General features: G+C 39.3%; 1 protein-coding gene across 1 annotated transcript; it reads right to left on the bottom strand.

The window, feature by feature from the left end:
* Positions 1-10,714: 10,714 nt before the first annotated feature.
* LOC145341235 (extracellular calcium-sensing receptor-like) lies at positions 10,715-21,222 on the bottom strand. The gene is made up of 5 exons (XM_080186161.1): positions 20,947-21,222; positions 19,517-20,353; positions 19,164-19,391; positions 14,955-15,078; positions 10,715-11,628 (listed from the first exon to the last, which is right to left on the bottom strand). The coding sequence occupies exons 1-5, from the start codon at positions 21,205-21,207 to the stop codon at positions 10,715-10,717; spliced, it is 2,364 nt and encodes a 787-aa protein (XP_080042287.1). The 5' UTR covers positions 21,208-21,222.
* Between the last annotated feature and the right edge of the window lie 1,021 nt (positions 21,223-22,243).

Here is a 22,243-nt window from a genome sequence, read left to right as displayed (position 1 = left end):
GTTCTGATGTCATGTAGGATAGGGTCCACTACATTGATATTCAAAACATTAGAACATGCATTTAAAACAAAATTGGAACCAGAAAGATTCCAGAATGATCGCTTGACCCCAGCATGTACCAGTATCTTCAGAAATTAAGGATCTCTTTTGTCGGAGTTTTGCACTAATCGAGCCGGAAGATGCTATGAAATGGATGTGTTTCTATTTGGTCATTCATTGCCATTACTGAGCACACTCAAGCTGGTAGAAAGATGGACAATATGTAAAGTTCCCTCTATTCTGGCCAAACAATATGTTTTAACCTCTATCTTAGAAGAGCTTCTTTCTATTTTTTCACGTCAGCCACATATAAGCTCTTCGACTGAATTGTGGAAATTTTTACATTGTAAGCCTGTACATATCAATAACCGAGTTGAAGATGTCAAGTTTAATTTAAAGGAAGATCCACATAGCCATCACACAGACCAGATTTTAATTTCACAAACTAGTATGTCTACAAGTTTATATAAGTAAGGTTCCAAAAGTCAAAGAACCATTTGTCTCTTAAGCAGCTAGGTTATTGTAGGAATTGTGACATACCTATATTCTCAACCCTATTACAGTCTGTAATTTTCCTAAATTGTAGATAGCAATCGTGTACTTAACAGCTGCTCACTTTCTCAGGGAGCAGGTGCACTCACATGTAACTGATTCCATCAGGAATCAGGGAGAAATTTGAGAGAAGTAATAGAGTGTATTAGCCTTTTCATTTTTATTTATTGATTGAAAGCTATGGTTTATTTTGGTGATCTCTGCTCCTACTGATTTACTCTTCAAATTATAGCTTTTGATTGACATATATGGGGATGATGTTGAACTCCATCTTTTTCTGTGAAATGTTCTTGAATAGAACCTAAGCATGACAGCAAAAAGCAATAACTCATTCTGTGGCTGTGGTACAATACAATACTAAATTATTTGATACATTATAGTGCACAATTATTATATTTTTAAACAAAACAGCAGTAAGACGTACAAAGCAAGTAAAGAAAGACACATTGGCAATATTTTCCTGTATTAATATTCTTTAAAACATTTATTGCTAATAAAACATAGATGATATTTTGTTGTGGTAATGAAAACAAAGCTGATGAAAAGGAGACCCTAATATACATAAACAAATTGATTCCATGAGTCAGGAAATACTAGTTTATTATACAAAGATGCATTATCAATTTATCTTCATTAATTTACATGCAGTTTTATTATTCAGCACATTTATTAGCAATGTGCACAAATATTAGAAAAGGTTAACAGGTATTTAAAGTATCATTGTGTAACAAATTAAACAATAATAATGCAGGGAACAATCCAGCTAACACTAATGATGTGCTGTTATGCCTCAAGCATAATTTGGTTATGTAAAAAATGAAGTTACAAAGCTTTAGTATTATTGCATTCTAATTGACAAGGATGTCAATTCACTTAGGAATCATTGAGGATTTTGTAATACTTATTTTAATGCATAGATATTCAATTCAATCTCACTCAAAAGTAATAATGCAAAAGCTACATCCAATATAGACCATGTACAGAAATAAACAAGCGATATAGGGGTTTGTTTTTGCCATAAGGTGAAAACAGGTTTTAAGTGAGTGCTGTCCTAACAACTCATGTCTGTTTGAAAGTCTGGAAATAGAATACAATTTTGGTCCTCATTGCTGATTATCATAGCTTAAACTTGCCTGGAGGTGATCACTATTTTTGTGGAGTAGTGTGAATGGGCTCCTCGCATTTACTTTCATCGATGGTGTAGAGTACTCCAGCTCAGATGTAGCAACACAGTGCAGGAAAGCTCATGAACTGAGAGTGAAGATGCACAGGTTCTTGGATACAGCACTGGAGGTCCTGGTGGAAGAGGGATGTAAAGGGAAGAACATTACCTCTCCCCTCCTGTCCTTTTCTCTTGCATCAAATGATTTGCCTGCCCTGATTGGACCAGTAACTTGAGGGGCATTTCAACTAAATCTGCAACATTCAAAATATCCACAATTAGAGTAATTGAAGTGCTGTGCTTGGTTTGAGCACATAATGTAAAGGAACATCAATCCCATAACTAATGTATTCAGGAAAGTCTGAGGCATCATTGCATTACTATTTTTCTCTATCGATACTGTTATGATTCCAATAGAGACTCATGACTACCCCTTATTTTATCGATAGTTGTTCATTGTTTGGAAGTTTTTTATTCCTTTTTTAATAAACTCAATAAACTCAAGTATCCTGATGAAAATAAACAGTGCATTTTTCAAACAGTATTGTAGCATGTGATCGAGAGATACAGATTTTGATTTTCAGTTTGGAGTCAACCCGATGCTTGGATAAATTCCTGGGCCAGACTTTGTGCTGAATCTGTATCACTTGTGCAAAGCTATTGTTAAGTGTAAATGCCCTAATCTGTGTCAGCTCAGTGGCTTGAAGTGTCTTCAAGAGGCAGTAGTTCCCTGCACAGCATGAGCAATAAAAGCAAATGGCAGCCATGATGAGGCCAACTGCTGCTTTGCAGAAGACAGGACAACAGTATTTTGGAGGGCTAGCAGTCACAACATGCACAGAAATGACAAAAACCACTTGCTAAAAGATATACTGATCTGAAACAAGATCCTCAATTCCCAAAAGTTACCATCATAAAAAAAACTGTTAATATCTGCCCACCTTGAACATAACATCTGTAAATACTATACCGACTAATGTACCCCAGACAGTTCATCTCTAGTAATTTAGGAAGTGAAAATCACCATCTCACCATCCTCAGCCCACTAACAGGCCAATAATTGGAGGGAAGTAAGTTTGCGATCTTCACTTAGAAAATTTCAGCATGTTCCAGAGGCACAGGAACACTGATATACCATCCAGGAACGAAATTTTCAAAGTTGATCAGATGCAATTTGTGTGCAGTTTTCAAAAATAATTTTAACTGTAATCTAATTATCTAAAACTAAATGAATCTATTTCCTTCAAGTTGAGATTCTTGGAAATAAACCTGATATAACAGATACATTTCTAGAAAGAAAGTGACCACTTCTTCTGAATTCCTGTATGCATTTTATCATTTATTGTTGCATTGAACAACTTCAAATATTAGAATTAATGATACATCAGTATTGAATCCAATTGGTCCATTAAGTCAGGAGAATTTTAATACAAAATGATGTGTGTTAACGATCATTCAGAGTAGAAATTTTAAAGATTACACCTTGTTCACCTACCTGTGGTAGCCTACATTGTACTGACCATTAGATATCCTTTCAAGAAACTAATGTAAAACTATCAACTTTAACTGGGATAGTCTGTAAAAAAAAAAGGCATGTTCAATAAGCGACAAGTGATCCATATCCTATTGCTTACTTTTCAAATCCTCAGAATCTTGGTGGAGATTGAAAGGCCAAATCTTGAATAATGATGTTGATATGAATGTGGAACTGTCCACCGAGAATAATACCACCATCCATAGACATGTCAGGTAAATGGAAATGTCTTTGCATTTTGCATGCAGCTTAATCTCCCCCAAATACACTGGTGCATAAATGAACAGTCAGTAATGAAACAAGTCGGTAAGACATTGTAGTGCTTTAAGGGAACAAAATAAAATGCTTTCATACGAATGTCTGTTTTTATAATGTGTTACCGTACCTAAACGTCAAATGTTTACTGAAAATTTACTTTAAAAAATGAACAATCCCAAAAGAACCCATTAGAAGATGGTGGCTGGTATGGTATGATGTTTATTATTTACCTTTCAGTGGGTAACAACTTAACTCACTTTTTTTCATTTCAAGCTTCAGGCACAATAAATAAATTAAGAGATCTATCCCCATAATAATATTCTCATTGACAATTGCTATTTTTTCTACTTGTGTTTCATTTATTAACATGCAGGAATATTGGGCAGAATTTTACGTTTTTTTTTAGTGTCCAGCTAGCATGAAAATGGGAGAGTCCCTGATCTGTTTCATCAATCTTATTCACTTAGTCAGTTCCAATCTTATATCTTATGCACTTAGTTATTGAAAAAATGGTCTAGACCATTTCTAGCCTCTAGAGGCAGTGGATAGGACTTAACTTTCCAGAAAGCCTGCAGCACAGAGCCACAAACTGTGCATGTGCAGAAAAAGCTCAAATATAGCAGCTCTCCTGAAAGAGACCCCCCCGCCCCCCCCCCCCCCCGCATCCCCCCCCCCCCCCACCACACCCCAACCCCCCACCCCCCCCGTCCGGGCCAGCTACAGCCTCCCCCTCCACCCCACAGACATTGGGAACTCCCTCCAACATTACTGACCCTCTATTTCCCCCCCCGCCAGACCTCCTTACACATGGCCCCTCATGACCCCCCTGCCCTTGATTGCTGAGTGACACAACCCTCTCTGTCCCTTGCCACAATCATCACAGAGGCACATTTTCCCCTTCCTCCTCTTTCCCCTCATCAGTGCACCTGCAAGTGCTAATTTAGCTTCCCCTCCATGATAACAAGGCAAACTACATTAAACTCTCTGGAACGCTCTAATGGGCACGTAACTTGCCCAAACTGCCTCAGCTGATCTGCTGCAATATGGGAGAAGTCCACAAAAACTCCAGTAGTGGACAGACAGGTAGGCAGTGCAGAAAGAAATGGCCTCGAGGAAGACAGCTCCCAGATTTTCTGAAGGAGATCTTGCCAGGTTGCTGGAGGGAAGGCAGGACAGCCTCTTCTCCTCCAGCAGGATGCTGCCCCAAGGGAAGGGATGGAAATGCAGCCTGGGAGGCAGTGGCAGCATGCATGAGTGCCAGGACACTGGCCAGGAGAACCAGAAATCAATGCCGAAAGAAACTGAATGACCTAATCCAGGTGGCAAGTGTGAGTGTTAACCTTATCTAGCATCTACCCCCTTAAGACCCCCACATCCCTGCCCTCCAGCATCCTGCACACTTCCAGCCCCTGACCCCCAAGCACCTCCCTCCCCCAAGAGTATCTCAACTTTTGCCCTCTAAGGGCCACTCCCAATACCCTCCAGGACTTGTGCCATTGGATTTTACATGGCCCTTTCTGTCTTTGCCCTCTCCTGGTGATTATGGGTGTTCTTATCCTGTGAGGACAGAAAGAGCCCCCAAGAGTATCACGCCTCCCCTACCCCTGCCCCCACCCATCCTCCGCATGATAGCTTTGAAGACTCCCCGGAGGAAGCCGATGATGGGACCCCTGAGGCTGGCACCAGTTTTCTGTCAGCTTCCAACTCACAGTTCACCATCTGACAGATTCTCACATTGGTGGGTCAAGTTAATTGCAAGGCATCTGGGTCACTCTCTGCTGAGCACAACACATCTGCTGTTGTACATCGGGTGGAATGGTGGGCTTGTCAGAGACGAGGACTTAGGTAGCTCCAGGCTATGTGCTGGGTCTCTGCGATCACTTCTCCCTCAGCTGCTGGAGATGCAATAGCAGAGCCAGAGAATGCAAGAGGGGCTGACAGCAACACTGGACTGACTGTGAGGCTCTAGGGAGGAGTTCCAAAGCCTTCAGGTGGACTAGCTAGTGACTGTCTTGTGTCGTGCCCAGGCCTACATCGCTAGAGTGGTGTCTGTGTTGGAAAGCCTGGGGCAGGAAATCCTCACTACGTGTGGCAGGGTCCAAGTGGGCCACAGCTGAGTCACAGTGGGGCACAGCTGAGGGTCTCAACAGGCTTATTGAGATTCTGTGGCCCAGGGCTGAGAGGCTCGAGAGCTTTTAGGTGACCCAGCAGCACAGTGCTGAAACACAGCGGGCTATGGCAGCAGTTCTTGAGAACTTGGCCCACTCACAGAGGGTCATGCTGAGGGGCTGAAGAGCGTGGCCCAGTCTCAGAGGGCCATTGGGCTTGCTCACCATGGCAAGAACACAGATGGTCCTCCAGGACTGACAGGGCCAGATGACGCTGGAGCTTCTGAAGCTCACTGCAGAAGCACCGCCATCCCATGGAGTGACCCAGGGGCCCACAGGAATCCCGAGGGAGGAGGAAGGGCTCATGCCTGTGTCGGGGCCTTCCACCCTGGAGACTGCAGCAGTGATGACAACTTCTGACTTCCCCCTTCGTGATACTGGGGCATCTCCAGGGCACTGGGATGAAGGGGATGACATATCTGCATCCGTGATACCTGGAAGCTGGCCAGGGCCCTCAAGAGGACAATCCCCAAGGACATCACAAGCATGGGGCGTGGTAAGCAGCTGGCCACCCCCACCTCCAGTGTATATCCTGGCAAGACACTGAGATATCGTGGTAAGCCACGTAAAGTTAAAAAGATGTACCGGCATTAAGATAGCACAGGTGAAGGCAAACACTAGTTAGATAGAATATTTAGGCAGTTTAAAGTCTCACTTTCATATGTTTTTATATTAGCACTTATTTTGAAGGCACTTTTATTGGCACCAATAAATGTTATTTCATCCCACACCTGTGACTAATTTGTCTCTGATTAGCTGCCAACAGGAATGTACTTAACCTGACGATCACGTCAGTGGGGGAGGGCCCTCAGTGCATTGCTACTGTGAAATCTAAGGCGCTCAAATCATTCACTGGTGAGTGGCACACATTGGCAGTGACTTATAACATAGCACCCCCAGAACCCAGGAGAGATTCCTTCCCCCCACCCCTTTACCCCCCCTGCCCCAAGACCCTGCATGGATGTTTCATGTTCCCTTACTCCCCACCCAGATGTGGGCCCAGGGGCCAACGTGCATGTGGAGCTCAGGTAGGAATCAGACTAATTTGCACCAGGACATCATCACAATGGCACTTAGTGAGTCATCATCACCCTCCTGCCTGCTACAGAAACTTGCTAACACAGCGTACCCAAGCCTGTCACTCTGGTGTCACAATGTTGCAGGAGATTGTAGGAGTGTACAGGGGATGGGGGGGATGGAATGCACGTGTCCCCTAGTGAACAAGATGTGTGGTGACCAGGGCCTCCCTCGCATGCCTGACCCTTACTGCCACCAGCCCTCCAGTGCCTGGGTGGTGTTGGTTGTCATTATTGTCCTCCTCTTCCTCCTCCCCAGCCTAGCGTCGCCCTTCATGTCCTCCTCCTCCAAAAGGTCTCCTCACTGCTATGCAAGGTCGTGCAGGGCAAAGCATACCACCACAATGCAGAATGATATCAAGCAGCTATATTGGATGGCCCAGCTAGAACGGTCCTGGCACTTGAACCGCATTTTTGAAGAACTCTATGCACCACTCTGCTATTGACCATTGGCGACATGGGCCTCACTATATTGGGTTTCTGCCTCAGTCACAGGCCTCTGCATAGGCATCATCTGTCAAGTGCAAAGCAGGTTCCTGATCTCGTCAATATAAAGCTCTATGCATGCTGCCAGGGTGTCTGGCACAGAAATACATGATGTGCACTGATGGTTACACACCAACTGCACACTGGTGGAATGGAAGCCCTTTCTGTTCATGAATCTTCCAAAATTTTTCACTGTGGCCTTGAGGATGACATGGGTGCAGTCTCCAGCCCCCTGAATCCCCACAATGGCCATGAATCCTGCAGTCTGGGTTTCTTGCTGGGCCAAGTCAAATTTAATGTACTGGCCAGCCAAGGCATGCAGGGCATCCGTGACCCTCTTCACACACTTGTGGACGATTGATTGTGAAAGAACTCCACTGATGATCTGGAAGGACCTGGTGGTGTAAAAGTTTAAGGCAGCTGTCACTTTCACAGCCACCAGAAGTGGGTGCCCCCCTGTGACCTAAGGTGCCAGGTCCTGCAACAAATGGCACAAGTGTTGCACTGAATCCCTTCGGAGCTGGAGCCATCAGCAGCGTGTGATATTTGACAGTTGCTCAAAGGACACTTGCATGTGGAACTGCAAGGGTCTCTGCTCTCTCCTCCTCTCTTCCACACACCCCCCCCCCCCCCCCCCACCCGAGGAATGGCTGCCATGTCCTGCTTCTGGCAGCTGAGTTTCTTCTGCGCATGTATATTCTCAGCCTCCTAGTTCATAACACTAGTGTGGAACCCACAAAGACCAGCTGAGGGCAAGTACAATGCTTCCCCTGGTTTGACAAAGGAAATAATAGAACAAATTTTTGGACAGTTAAAGATGATGCTCTCCTTGGACTGCTCAGGTGGAGCACTGCACGAAAGGCCAGAGAGTCTCCAGGATCACTGCCTCATGCAGCAAACGCATGAGGAATTACTGACTAGGGAGGTGGAGGAACCAAACTTATCCTCAAGCAGTGAAGAAAGGAAAGAATCAGATGACCAGGAGAGAAGGCTAAGTGTGACTCCCTCTAGATTTTGTTTGATGTATTATTATCACATGTATTGGGATACAGTGAAAAGTATATAGTAAAGTAACATTGTATTTATTTATTAGTCACGAGTAGGCTTACATTCATACTGTGATGTAGTTATTGTGAAAATCCCCTAGTCACCACACTCTGGTGCCTGTTCAGGTACACTGAGGGAGAATTAAAATGGCCAATGCACCTAACCAGAGAACCCGGGACTCTAGCACTGTGAGGCAGCAGTGCTAATCACTGTATCACCGTGCAGCCCCATTGTATTATTTCTTGCACACTATACGCAGAATACTGTACATAGAAAAGGAAAGGAGAGCATGCAGAATGTAGTGTTATAGTTATTGCTAGGATGTAGAGAAAGATCAGTTTAGTACAAGGTAGGTCCATTAAAAAGTTTGATGGCAGCAGGGAAGAAGCTGTTCTTGAGTCGGTCGGTTCTTGTCCGCAGACTTTTGCATCTTTTTCCTGATGGAAGAAGGTGGAAGAGAGTACGTCTGGGCTGCATGGGGTCCTTGATTATACTGGCTGCTTTTCCAAGGCAGTGGGAAGTATAGACAGAATCAATGGATGCGAGGCTTGTTTGCATGACGGCTGGGCTATTTTTTGCAGTCTTGGATAAGGCAGGAGCCATACCAAGCCGTGATACAACCAGAAAGAATGCTATCTATGGTGCATCTGTGAATGTTGGTGAGATTTGCTGGGGCAATGAATAGACGTGTGAAGAGAGTCGACAAAGATTTGTGAAAGGCAGATCATGCTTGATTAAACTAATTTAATTTTTTGATGAAATTACGGAGAAGGTTGATGAAGGAAATGCATCAGATGTTGTCTTTATGGATTTCATGAAAGCATTTGACATTGCACCACATACAAAATTGACGCTCCTGAAATAGGAAGGTCAGTCTCAGCTTGGATTTTCAAAACCTGGCTAGGACAAAAAGCAATGAATTGTGATAAATGGTTGTTTTTCAGAGAGGAGGATGGTAAGCAGTGATTTTCCCCAAGTGTTAGGACCATTGTCTTTTTAATATATGTAAATGACTTTAATATTGGAATACAAAGCAACAGTTCAAAATTTGTCAATGACACTAAACTTGGAGGTGTAACCGACAGTGTGAATCATGCTAATCGACTGCAACAGGACATAAATAGGGTAGCAAAATGGGCTTAGTGACAGGTTGAATTTACTACAAGGATGTGTGAGCTGATGCATTTTGGCAAAAGTGATGGTGAGAGGCAATATAGATTAAATATAGTTCTAAAGAGTGTGTGAGAGACAGAAAATCCAGCAGATTCTTGTACATAGACCTTTGAAGGTGACACGACATATTGAGAGATTAGCAAAGTCTATATAGGATCTTGAGCTTCATGAATAGAGATATGAGTACAAAAACAGGAAGATATGCTGAACATTTATAAAGCTCTGGTTAGATTACTAGAATATTGTGTCCAGTTCTGGTCACCACTTTAGAAAGGATGTAAAGGTCCTTGAGAGAGTGTACGGAAGATTTACCTGAATAGTTCTACGGATGAAGGATTTTAGCTACATGTTTAGATTAAAGAATCTGGACTGTTGTCCTTCCAGCAAAAGAGATTGAGAAGAACTTTAAGAGAGATGCACACGTTTATGGCAGGTTTTGAAAAGATAAGCAAAAAATGGTGGTTTCCATTAATTGATGGTGCAAGAGCTAGGTGACTGAGATATGTTTTCAGACAAGAAATGCCAAGGGGATGTGAGGAAGAGGTTATAGCGAGTGGTAATGACCTAGAATTCACAACTTACAGGCTTGGAGGAACTGGAGATGATAAATGATTTCAAAAAGAATTTGAATGGACACTTGAGGGAAATAAACTAAGAGTTACAGGGATAGGGCAGGGGAATGGGACTGGTTAGATTGCTCTAGAGAGAACCTTGTGGATTTGATGGACTGACTAGCCTTCTTTATGAGTCTGTGACTTGAAAGACTGAAACCATGTAAAGAAATATGATTCACATTTATAAAACACATTTCATGAACCTTAGGACATCCTAAAGTGCTTTACAGCCAATTAAAAACTTTTGAATTTAGTCATTATTGCAAACTAAGAAATGTATCAACCAAATTGAGCACTATAACCTTCAATAAACAAGAATGTGTAAATTTGCGGATAATCAATTTTATTGATGTTAGTTGTGGGGTAAATATTGACCAAGACACTGAGGCGGGGGGACAAGGACGCCTTCATTCTTAACAGCTTAGACGAAGAATGGTATGATGATACTTTTATTGACTTAAGGAATCACAACATTGCTAAATCTAGCTACATAACAGCCGATGAAAATTTATTAATAAACCAGTCATTTTTCCTAACAGAATGAAAGGGTCAACATAGTATTTGACAATTTGAGAATTAGCTATCACAAAGCAGTTTCCACTAATTTATGTGCTGGCTGCAGCTTCTCTACCCATCACATGCTTTTTTGTGTTCTGATCTGGTTTCAACAAAATAATGTAGCATTTAGGAGCAAAATTGCAAGTAGCCACACCAAAGCTGGAACACAAAATAGCAAATACTTCAACAGCCACTGTATATTTTCCAGGCGAGCTGATGTAAGCTGGTATGAAAGTTATCCAAACCGCAGAAAAAATTAACATGCTAAATGTGATAAACTTGGCTTCATTGAAGTTGTCCAGCAGTTTTCGTGCCAGAAATGCTAAAACAACAGAAATTGCTGCCAGCAAGCCAATGTAACCCAACACGCAACAGAATGCTGTTACAGAGCCAACATCACATTCAAGGATTATTTTTGCACTTTGATATTTGGTGTTTTTTACTGGAAACGGAGGTGAGGTGCTCAGCCATAAAATGCATATAATAACTTGAAGAAAAGTACCTGCAAAAACACTGGCTCTTTGCTGTAAGGGTCCAAAATACTTCATCATGTTGTTGTTGGGAAGTGTAGCACTAAATATCATTATCACAACAATTGTTTTTCCAAGAATGCAAGAAATACACAAAGCAAAGCTAATTCCAAACACTGTGTGTCGTAATATACAGGACCAGGTGGTTGGCTGGCCAATGAATGTCAGTGAGCAGAGAAAGCACAGAAGTAATGAAATTAACAGAAGAAAACTCAACTCTATATTATTAGATCTTACAACAGGAGTATTTCGGTAACGGATAAAAATGACCAAAATTGTGATGGTTATGCTGGTTCCAAACAATGCAATGGTTGTTAAAATAATGCCCAGTGTGTCTTCAAATGAGAGAAACTCTATTTTCTTCAGTACGCATTGATCACGTTCCTGGTTTGACCAATAATCTATGGGACATGTCAAACAGTGTATGGAATCTATAAAATAAAAATGGACAACTGTAGAAATGATACATCCATTAAAGTCCACAATTTTGCCCTCTATGTTTCCGTTTTTATTCCAACTGTTCGATGTAATACTTCATATAGTTCTGTGAATGTAGTCTATGAATGTGTTTTGAATTTTCTCTTTTTTTCCCTATGCAGAAGTGTTTACATTTTTGCTTGGCCACTTGACACAATATTGTGTCTGAGTTTGGCAAATCATAGAATATTCATGCCACAATTTTATAACCCATCTCTAATGGAGGTGGACTTGCTGACCATGGTAGGATTGTTCATGATGTGGCCAGGCAGATTTATGATCAACGTACTATTCCTTCCAACGCACCCATGGCAGGCGATTGAAGCAAGCGGGACTCCCTGGACAGACTTGCTTGATGCTGAGTGGTTCGCCTCAAACATTAACCACTAGTATCTCTCTGAAACTGAACGAGATGCCTACTCTCTTTTGCAAGTTTTGGCGATTTACAGACAGTAGAACTAATAGTGATGTGTGCGGCTCTATGATGTCTACTGTTGTATTGCCCTTTGATGCATGTTCATTTTATTCTGCAGACATAGTGAGGGGACACATCTATCTATGCATAACAGCTGCAATTAATATATTTATAACTATACATCTTTGCTATTGAAAATTGCATATTTTACTGCTTCATGAGTAAGATTTGGAGTACCATGATAGGGCAATAAACAAAGCAGTTTGTGTGTATAACAATAATTTAGTTGCATTGGATAGAAAACATAAGTGCAGCACTGCAAATTGAATACTTTATGTTTTAAGTTGCTTGCATTAGGCAGTGATATGTAGAAAAATCATTCCAGATATTATTTTAAAAATTAATCCAATTTATCCAATGTATTAAGCAACAACTGATAAATTTTATTGGCCTGGATTTTATTGTAATAATAAAATTGAGAACAACAGTGCTGAACATAATTACAGGATAAGTCTGATTGCAACTTTTGGCATTTGCATATGCACAATTAAACATACAAATCTAGAATTTGCTGTTGAGGATATCCTGTTCCTCTACAGGTTGTGATGTTACAGAGTTCACGTCATGAACATGGCACTGAACTCACTGTAATAGTGTCAACCTGGGTTAATTCTACACTAAAAAATAGCTAAAAAGGTTAGGGCTCGTACATTCAGGAATAAGTGAGTTTTTATCAGTGTAATAAGTGATAATTACCAGCGTCCTGGCCAATCTCTTTGGCCCTGAAGAAAATAATTTCTTATATGTAGGGTTTTGTTCCCTCAAAAGAAAATTAATGTTGGAAATTTAAAATATCAAAATCATTTTTAATAAAAACTGTTCTTTTTTTTTCCTTTTATCTCTCTTTCCCTTAATCTTATCTGTGTTTCCCAATCTTTATTTTGCTTCCTGATTTAAATCTAATTTATATTTGGTGTATTTTATTTTCTGGTTTATACTGCATAGCACAGAGAGGATTCTTCAATCTGACTAGGCGAAGAGTCTGGCTTTTGCTTGCCCTTTTTCAGATACTACAGCTCCCTTGTAGAGTGTGCCATGCTGTGAAACAAATGCTGGATTAGTAGAAATTTCTGCTGACAAGCCTGTCAAATGCCTGTGGGCAACTGTACATGTGGCGAACTTTGAAAGCCATTCCTTCACTACTGAGAAGGAAATTTGGCTTAATGTGAACATGCAGCAATTATTTCAATATCGCTGATATTAGAAATTAAGAACCAAGTCAGTCACACAATTAAAAGTGGATTGCAATTGCAATAGATTTGATTCTTTTTCAGCATTGTGCTGAAGAGAAAAGTTAACAGAAATAATATTTCCAATCAATGTATTACAGCACATACTGCAATACCAGCAAAGATGTTTACATAAGTTATTCAAGATTTCTGTGGCTTTACCCCAAAAGTTGTGCTGTGCAAAGCGAGCATACCAACAGATGAATTAACAGCAGGAGTAGGCCAAACCTGCTCAGTCACTTGATAAGATCATGGGCGATCTGATTGTGGCCTTTACTTTCCTCTCTACTCCCTATTCCCTTTGACTCACTTGTCAGTCAAGGATCTATCTAACTCAGCCTCAGCCTTACCATAACCTATGATTTGGTGAATATAAAATTGTTAGAATAAGTCGACTTAGTTAGCTGAAGGCATGGCCGCCAATGCTGGAGCAATTAGATTAGGAGATGTGCAAGAGACCAGATTTGGCGGCATGTAGAAATCTTAGAGGATTGTTTCTTCCTCACCTATCTGCAGTCTGTTGCTGCAGGCATTTAGAAAAGAAAGAATAGATATCAATTATTTGCCTTGTCTCTCATTTATCTCATTGGTCAATTCTGCCTCTTGTTTTCCTGTTTCATATTGTCACCTCCTTCTGTGTCTTTTGATGCCCCCATGACTTCTATGACTTTTGTTGTGCTCTATCCAAAAATTTTTATAGCTCACAAAAATGTCTATCATTATCTTTTCCATCACTTACATGTCCTTCCAGAACTATAGGGAGAGACCAGGATGGTGGAAATAGTTCTGGATTGATCTAGCAGAGTCAGTACCACACAAAGGGCTGAATGGCCTTCTTTTGTGCAGTAAACCTCTGACTTTATAACTCCACAAAACATGATATCAGAACAATGTTAATGTTTTATGTTCATTTGTTTACAGAATGAGGACAATTTTGGAAAGATCAGATTTGTTGCTCATTACTAGTTGCCTTGACAACTAAGTGCTTGTATATGAGTAAAGAGGATATTAGGATATTAGAATCAATCATGGCGTGTGGGTGTAAGTCACGTGTAGACCAGAATGAGTAGACATGGCATTTTCCTTTACATGAAGGTATTAGTGAACCTGCTGGATTTTTGTGGCAATTCTGTAACATTCAGGATCATTTCTTTATGGGGCTTGCACACACATGGTCATGCTTATGAAGTGCAATCTCATAACTTGTTGTAATCCTGTGATCTTTGGGTTGCCTATACAATTTGTTAAGCTCTACACTATTAATATGCTTTTCTTCTGTTAAGTCACCAATTTTAAAAATGTATTCTTTAAATTCCTAGAAAGAGATTGGTATCTATAATGGACTTACCATAATGTATGACTTGGTGAATATAAAACTGTTGCAAATAAGTCTGCATAAAGTTTGCCTCCAAATAGATTATGCATTGAAAGATTCTTTATATGGCAAAAATTGCATCCAGATAATTAAATGTTGGTGATCTGGTTAGTGATCTTTTATGGAAAGAAAATTCATGGCACTTTTTTCAGTGTGGATTTATATCTGAAATAACTTCCGAGATAATAACTTTTTACACACCCGTTTGATTGCTCATTTCTCCTTCAGCGCATTGCAAACAGTCAAAACAACACACTGGTTGTCCTTTTCGTGCTGCTTTTCTTGTACCAGGAGGACAACTTACACTGCAGATAGAGCTTGGGATCTACAGGAATAAAGACAAGAGGCAATTTAGTGTTTCAATACTAATCCAACCCTAATTATTAAAGTTACATTTGATATACAGCAGAAGTAAATAACTAAGCAATGAGAATTTTTTGATAAACCTTTTGTAACAACATCATAAAGTGTTGCTGTCCTCATGTGAACATCACTACACATAGAAGACATGCAATCTGATGCAATTCAAACACATGTCAACAGCTGCAATTGTCTAGAAACAAACTCAAAACAGGATATAAACGCCTATAATTATTTCAGAGATATATCTGAGTTCAGAAGACTGTTGTAAATTCCTCACACTTAATTCTTGCAGTTCAATACAGCACTTGAATGCTATCTTTTCTTGTCATTAGTCTCTATTATCAATCATAAGAACCTAATGAGAACAGGAACTGGCCATTTGATCCTACAAACTTGCTTTTGCAGTCAATAAGTGCATGGCTGATCTTCAACCTCAACTCCATCTTCCCGCACTATCCCCATATCCTTAGCATCCAAAGATTTATCGATTGCTGACATGATGTTGGTTTCTCAAATTCTCGTCATTCAATTGTGCAAGTAAAGAATCTCCACATTTTTGCAAGTAATAATTTGTTTCTGTAATTATACACGCCATTGTGGAGAAATTTTATTTGAGGCACATAACGGAACAGTAGTTCTAAAACATTACATTTCCTCCTTGAAGCAAAGATTATTAACCTTTTGGCTCTTGCAGAAATCTATGTAGGACATGAATTTGATTTGTGGAAGTTTTATTCCTGTAGAAGTCAGCAACATTATTTTTCAGGTTTGAATAACTTTCATATTTTTTATTTTTATATAATAATAACATTTTACACCAGTGACAGTGGCTACTACCATGAGAATATGGGGCAATATTAAAGATTGGTAATCAATGCATCAGTGTTATTAAAATCTTTTGAATGCCGCTTTAACATTTAAATTGGTAACAAATAGCATACAGAGGAACTTCAAAGAGCAAATTTCTTTATTTGTTGGTGAGTCCAGGCGTAGCAGAAATGAAACCATCTATTATTTTGCAAGGATATTCTTTTCATTTTGTAATGTTGATTTTCTATCAAATTATCTTCATTGTAAAAAAAGTAGAGAAGCGTTGTTGCAATTGTTGGTGAGACCATATCTGGAGTACTGTGTCCAATTTTGGTCTCCTTATTTGAGGAAGAATATGGTGGCATTGGAGGCAGTTCAGAAGAGGTTCACCAGATTGTTTCTGGGAATGAATGCATTAACATATGTTGAGAGATTAAACAGTTCGGGCTTAAACTTGCTGGAGGGAATATATAATTCTAAAAAGGCTTGATAGAGTAAATGTAAACCAAATGTTTCCCCTTATGGGGCACAGGTATTGGTTAAGAAGTGGTAGATTTAAAACTACTTCCCACAGAAGGTGATGAATTTGTGCCCCACAGTGCTGTGGAGTCTGAATCATTAAATGGTTTCAGGAAGGAAATAGATATATTTCTGAAGGAAATGGGTTAAAGGGATATGGGGAATAGGTAGGTGGCTGGATTTGAGATCAGGGAGATAATTGAATGGTGGAGCAGGCTCAAAATGCTGAATTTGCCTACTTCTGCTCCTAATTCCTATGTTCCAATGTTCTTTTGCTAACTAGTATATCTGTTCCAGCTGAGTTCAAAGTTTCTTCCTTCATCTGCTGGATGTTTTTCAAATGCTTGCCCAACAATCAGCTAAATTTTTCCAGTCCTAACGTGATGGGCTGGCAAGTGGCAGAGCTTGTAATATGGTAGGAGAAGATGGCTGGAGCAGAGCTCATGCCTTCCACCACCATGGCATATTATCAGTGGCAGGAAGCTTAGCCACATTGAGTCACTTAAGTGCCCAATTAATTAACACCTGCCATCCCTGCCACCAGTTTGCCTGTAATGGTGGTGCTGCTGAGGCTGCTGAACTGCTGGCCTTCTAATTGGATGGTCCCAGCCATGGTCTATTACTTGATTACCATTGGACAAATACTGCCTGGTGGAGTGGATCGATTCCCACTTTTGATTGCAGTGGCAACTCTGTTCATGAAATGGAGGCCTACATGGGTTCAAAACTTTGCTCAAGTCTTCCTTGATAAAGTGTCATCCAGACACGAAACGTTAGCACTGTTTTCTCTCCACAGATGCTGTCAAACCTGCTGAGATTTTCCAGCATCTGCCATAATTTGCTTTTAACATATATATTTATGTTGGATATTAATTTCTGATTTAGATATAAAATTGCTCCTTAGTGTCAAGGGCACTAGCAGGGTAAATGCGTGGGGTTACGGGGATAGGGCCTGGGCGGGATTGTTGTCAGTGCAGGCTTGAAGGACGAATGGCTTACTTCTGACTGTAGGGATTCTATGAAACATTTCTGATTCAAATGTAGAAATGAGTTTGAAATTGCTATGCAACGCAATGTTAAGTTGAGTTTTGGTTTTGCAATCTGACGTTTGAAATGATAAGTTAAATTTTATTCTATCTCTTGGCTTTTCACTTCTATTCTGGTAGATGTTGAGTAAAGAGCAATAAAAATGATCCAATTTATTGGAATTAAATCAGTATTAAGCAGCAGATGTTTGATTTGAATTGACAATGAGTAAAGTACTCAATGTATTTGTTTCTGACTAAGTCTTTCATCTGATAGATCATAGATTTTAAAGATGCTGTTTAATCATTTAATCAATGTTTTCAATCTTGTTTTCTTTATTTCTTCAAGAATGCTCTCAATTCAATGTAATCTTGTTAACTAAACTATTAGAATGCTGCCTTTTAAAGTCACCATTACAACAGATCATTGGAAAGATACACAAGAACACAAAAAAAAAGCAGGAATAGACCACCAGGCCCTTTAAGCCTGCCCCACCATTCAATAAGATCACGGTCGATCTATGCCTCAAATTCTTTTCTGTGCCATTTTCCCATGGCCCACTATTCCTTGATCTAACAAATATTTATCCACCTGCACTTTGAATATTTCTAATGATCCATCCTCCACCACCCTTTGGGGCTGAGAATTCCAGAGACTTACCACCCTCTGAGAGAAAAATTTCTGCGCATCTCAGTTTTAAATGACAGGGTCTTTATCTTGTGCTATGTCCCTTTATTTGATACTCTCTCACTAGTGAAAACATTTCATCATTTCTTCAGAGTCTTATATGTTTGAATAAAGTCATCCCTCACTCCAAGGAATACAGACCCAGACTATTTATTCACTTTTGATAGGACAACCCTCTCACCCAGGAATTCGTCTGGTGAATCTCCTTTGGATGAAATGGATTTATTGGCGTCATTATTAGCGCACCTTACTTGGAAGTTGTCATAGAGTCATAAAGGTTTACAGCATGGAAACAAGCCCCATGGCCCAACTTGTCCATGCCTACCTTTTTTTAAGCCCCTAAGCTAGTCCCAATTGCCCACATTTGGCCCATATGCCTCTATACCCATCTTACCCATGTGACTGACTAAATACTTTTTAAAAGACAAAATTGTACCCGCCTCTACTATTACCTCTGGCAGCTTGTCCAGACACTCACCATCCTCGATGTGAGAAAATTGCCCATTGTGTTGTTGTAAAGTTCTCAACTGAAAGTTGTCTTTCAGCTGAGAACTTCAGGTCCTTTGGGATTCAACAACAGGTCTGGTAAATTCTTGTCTAATTTGTTATGTTAATATTCAAAGACATACTCTGTGTTTCATGGCTACCCAATCTGCAGCTGTTCCCTTCTGTATTATTTTAGAAGCTTTTTCCTAAACTCTGCTGTCTTTCTACATCACTGCTTTCAAAAGCCAACAAAAGGTTTTAACTTACAAAATGTAAACAATTTACACAGAAAGTTGTGAGCATTTATATTAAGTAAAATAAAATTGGGTATTATCTAAGAATCTAGCTTGTTCCATCATGATTATGAAATACTGAATGCCATATGATTATGAGAGGAAACCTTAAATTCATACTTAGTTTCATTTGCAAGAAAAACAAAGTCAACATACTGCTGAGTACAAATGATGTTCTAAGTTATTTCTCTAGTTACACTGTTTAATAGTTGGCTAACACATTTACCTTTTTTTGTCCATTACTCCAAATAACAGTGTCTTCATCGATGAAAAGTTCTTGCCCAGGGGCTGCTGATGCATCGAAAAAGCCTACAGTAACAACTTTAACAGAGCCATCTGCATCCATTTGCCAATTCATGATATCATATGATGCAATAGGATCACCATTTTCATCAAAATATATTTTATCACCAAAATTGTTTGTAAAGTTAACTTCTTTTAGGTAATGGAGAAGCTGTATGTTGAGGTTGAAAAAATATACGATTAATTTAACCCATAAAGATTAATAGAAATATCGCTATTCATAAACACTACTAGTGTACAGCCTGAAAATGCATATTATACATAAAAATGCCTTACTTGCCATGGTGCAAAATGTGAAATATTTGCACAAGTTTTGTTCAGAAATGGTCCTTTGTTAGGGTCACAGGTTGCCAAGTTATGAAGTGCATGAGCTATTGCATACACTGCTTTGTAGACATTATAGGAAACTCTTAATTGTGACACATCACTATATACACTGTCTGTTTTCTCAATGTTTTCTTGTCCTGTACATATTGGATCTGAAATTCTGGCTGTGGGGTATCCAGTGGTGTTACCCAGTGGATTGAGGGCACATCCAAACAGCTTTTCCCAGAATCTATTTACCAAAGAATTACCAGGGATTGAAGTTGGGCGCAACTTAAGAAGAAATTCTTTGAACTGTGGAACTTCTCCTTTACGAAAGGCAAACCCTATTGTTCCACCAAATGACCTAAAGTTTTGTTTTGTTGCTAGCAGTGCTGCAGTACTCCAAGTTTCACTTGCTATCCACTGTTTATTAGTAATATTCTGACGCACCACTTCATTGGCTAAAGAAATGATATCCCCTACACCAGCGAACAATGCAATAACCTTTGCTGTGGATCTTTTGATGGTATCTACGATCTGAAGTATCTTATGTCTGGAAGGAAGTTTTGGGATTGCTTCGGTAAAGGCAAGGCATACACCATAATTCTGAACCTGTTCATTAAATAACTGAACTAGATATTGGCCATAATCATCTTGAGTTGCTATAGACCCAACCCATGTCCAGCCAAAATGCTTCACAAGTTGTGCCATAGCTTTGGCTTGAAAGCTATCACTGGGTATAGTCCTGAAAAAGGTGGGGAACTCCACTTTGTTGCTAAGACATGAACACGAAGAAGAGTAACTGACCTGAAAAATAGAAGAGATATGTGAATATTGAATAAAAAAAAGACAGAATGACATTGGCAGTTCTGTCATGAACATTGTAAATCTGGTGTTAAGTAGTATCCTCATTAAATCAAATAGAAGATACAAGTCTATGTGTAATTTTAAAAATACATATTCAGAAATGATGTGCCTTTAATATTATTACAGCACATTTTATATATTTTATTTGATGCCTTACAATTTGATAAAGAGATTTTAAGATTTATTTATATCACTACATTTTTGCATATGGAAGAGTACTTCTACATTTACAGCTTCTTCACTTGCACTTGTGATGAATGAATGAATTTGTCACTATTATCTATTTAAAATTAAAATAAAAGTTTATTACCCATGATTGAATTATTGGCATAGAATTTAACCAATCAATGAAGCTGACTATATTTGTAAATTGATATTGCATTCAATAATAAAGAGATAAACATTGTTTGTAGAAAACGAAAAGTTTTAATCAGCACCATATTGAAAGAAATTTTTTTTTTGGCCACAATATATTTTCTATCAATCTTTGATGATTTGGAAGTATTTTGAATGTTTCTTGCAACTTTTCTTACCATAGGAATTCTGAATCGTCCGGCAATTCTTCCAGTTATCATGGATTGTGTTGATCGAGCATCACCAACAATTGCAGGAATGAGAGGTGACCCTGTGCATTTATAATTCTTAAAAATATTATCTGCTCCACTGAGGAGAGTGACTGCTGCTCTGACAGCCTGTGGTACCTTACGACAGTTGTCGTAAATGCTGTAACCCAATCTTATATTCGGAAGCAGTGTTTGATCTTTGTTTATTTCTTCAATAGTGAAGATCATCATTTGTAGCCATCGAAATGTTCTGAAATTAAAACTGATGGAGAAAGTGATTTAAGCTTATTGATCTGTATTTTATGAAAATGGAATTCAAAACACTGTTTCATTTAACCCTTCATATTAAATTAAATTGTGAGTGATATGCAATTTCACATCAGGTCCTGCACAGCATAAATAATAGAGCAGTTAATTTTAAAATTTCAAGAAGTTGGATCCCAGGGCTTCTTGTTTTTGATTGCCTTGAGAAAGTCAATTTCATCAGTACTTAACTGACTCAGTAGGTGGAACTTTGTATGACAGTGATGAGTCCCATTTTGTAATAAAATTAAGAGAGAAGCCAATTAACTGTTTGTCAAGTATTATAGAGAACAAAGAACAAAGAACAAAGAACATTACAGCATAGTAACAGACCCATCAGCCCACCAAGCCTGCCCCAATTCCTAACAACCAAAACAGAAAACACTGGAAAATCTCAGCAGTTCTTACAGCATCTGTGGAGAGAAAATAGAACCAGTGTTTCAAGTCTGGATGGCGCTTTGTTACAACTGATGATCGCTGTTCCTAGTCCTTATTTTGACCCACTGCTTATTGCCCATATGTGATTCTATCCCTCAGTTCGCCTCCCATTCAGTAGCCATGGAGAAGTCATTATATGTTCAATCTACTGAATTTCTACTTTGATTCTTTTCACAAGCATTAACTATTTATTGAGTTATTGAAAGGGATTTAAACTGAATAACATTTTATGGATGTAAACTAATTAGATGAAAAAATTTTGTCACTGGCTGATTGCTTTTTTAAAATTGTACAGTCCTAATTATGATTCATTAACCAAAGCAACCAACAAGGGCTTGCTTTTAAAATAATTTTCTTCCAATAAAGTTTTATTCACTTGACTTTTAAGCAGTTATTGAAAAGAAAAACAAATTCCAAGCAGCTGCCATCACTGAAACTTTTTTTCTCTTCTATCTCATCTTCCGATTGCAATCAAAACCATGATTATCAGTCATTTCAAATGCTATGTATTATTATTCCCTCTTCT

The sequence above is a fragment of the Carcharhinus amblyrhynchos genome, chromosome 3 (assembly GCF_965287045.1).
Source record: "Carcharhinus amblyrhynchos chromosome 3, sCarAmb.v2.hapA, whole genome shotgun sequence".
NCBI lineage: Eukaryota > Metazoa > Chordata > Chondrichthyes > Carcharhiniformes > Carcharhinidae > Carcharhinus > Carcharhinus amblyrhynchos.
This window is presented reverse-complemented; position numbering and strand designations above follow the sequence as displayed.

Bases quoted from the DNA above. Each gene is read 5' to 3' on its own strand.
- LOC145341235 (XM_080186161.1), bottom strand. From the start codon at position 21,207: ATGATGATCTTCACTATTGAAGAAATAAACAAAGATCAAACACTGCTT. The intron at 19,392-19,516 runs GTAAGGCATTTT...CTCAACATACAG, and splicing joins CACATTTTGCACCATGGCAA to CTTCTCCATTACCTAAAAGA. The intron at 11,629-14,954 runs GTGTGTAAAAAG...TTTATTTTATAG, and splicing joins AGAAATGAGCAATCAAACGG to ATTCCATACACTGTTTGACA.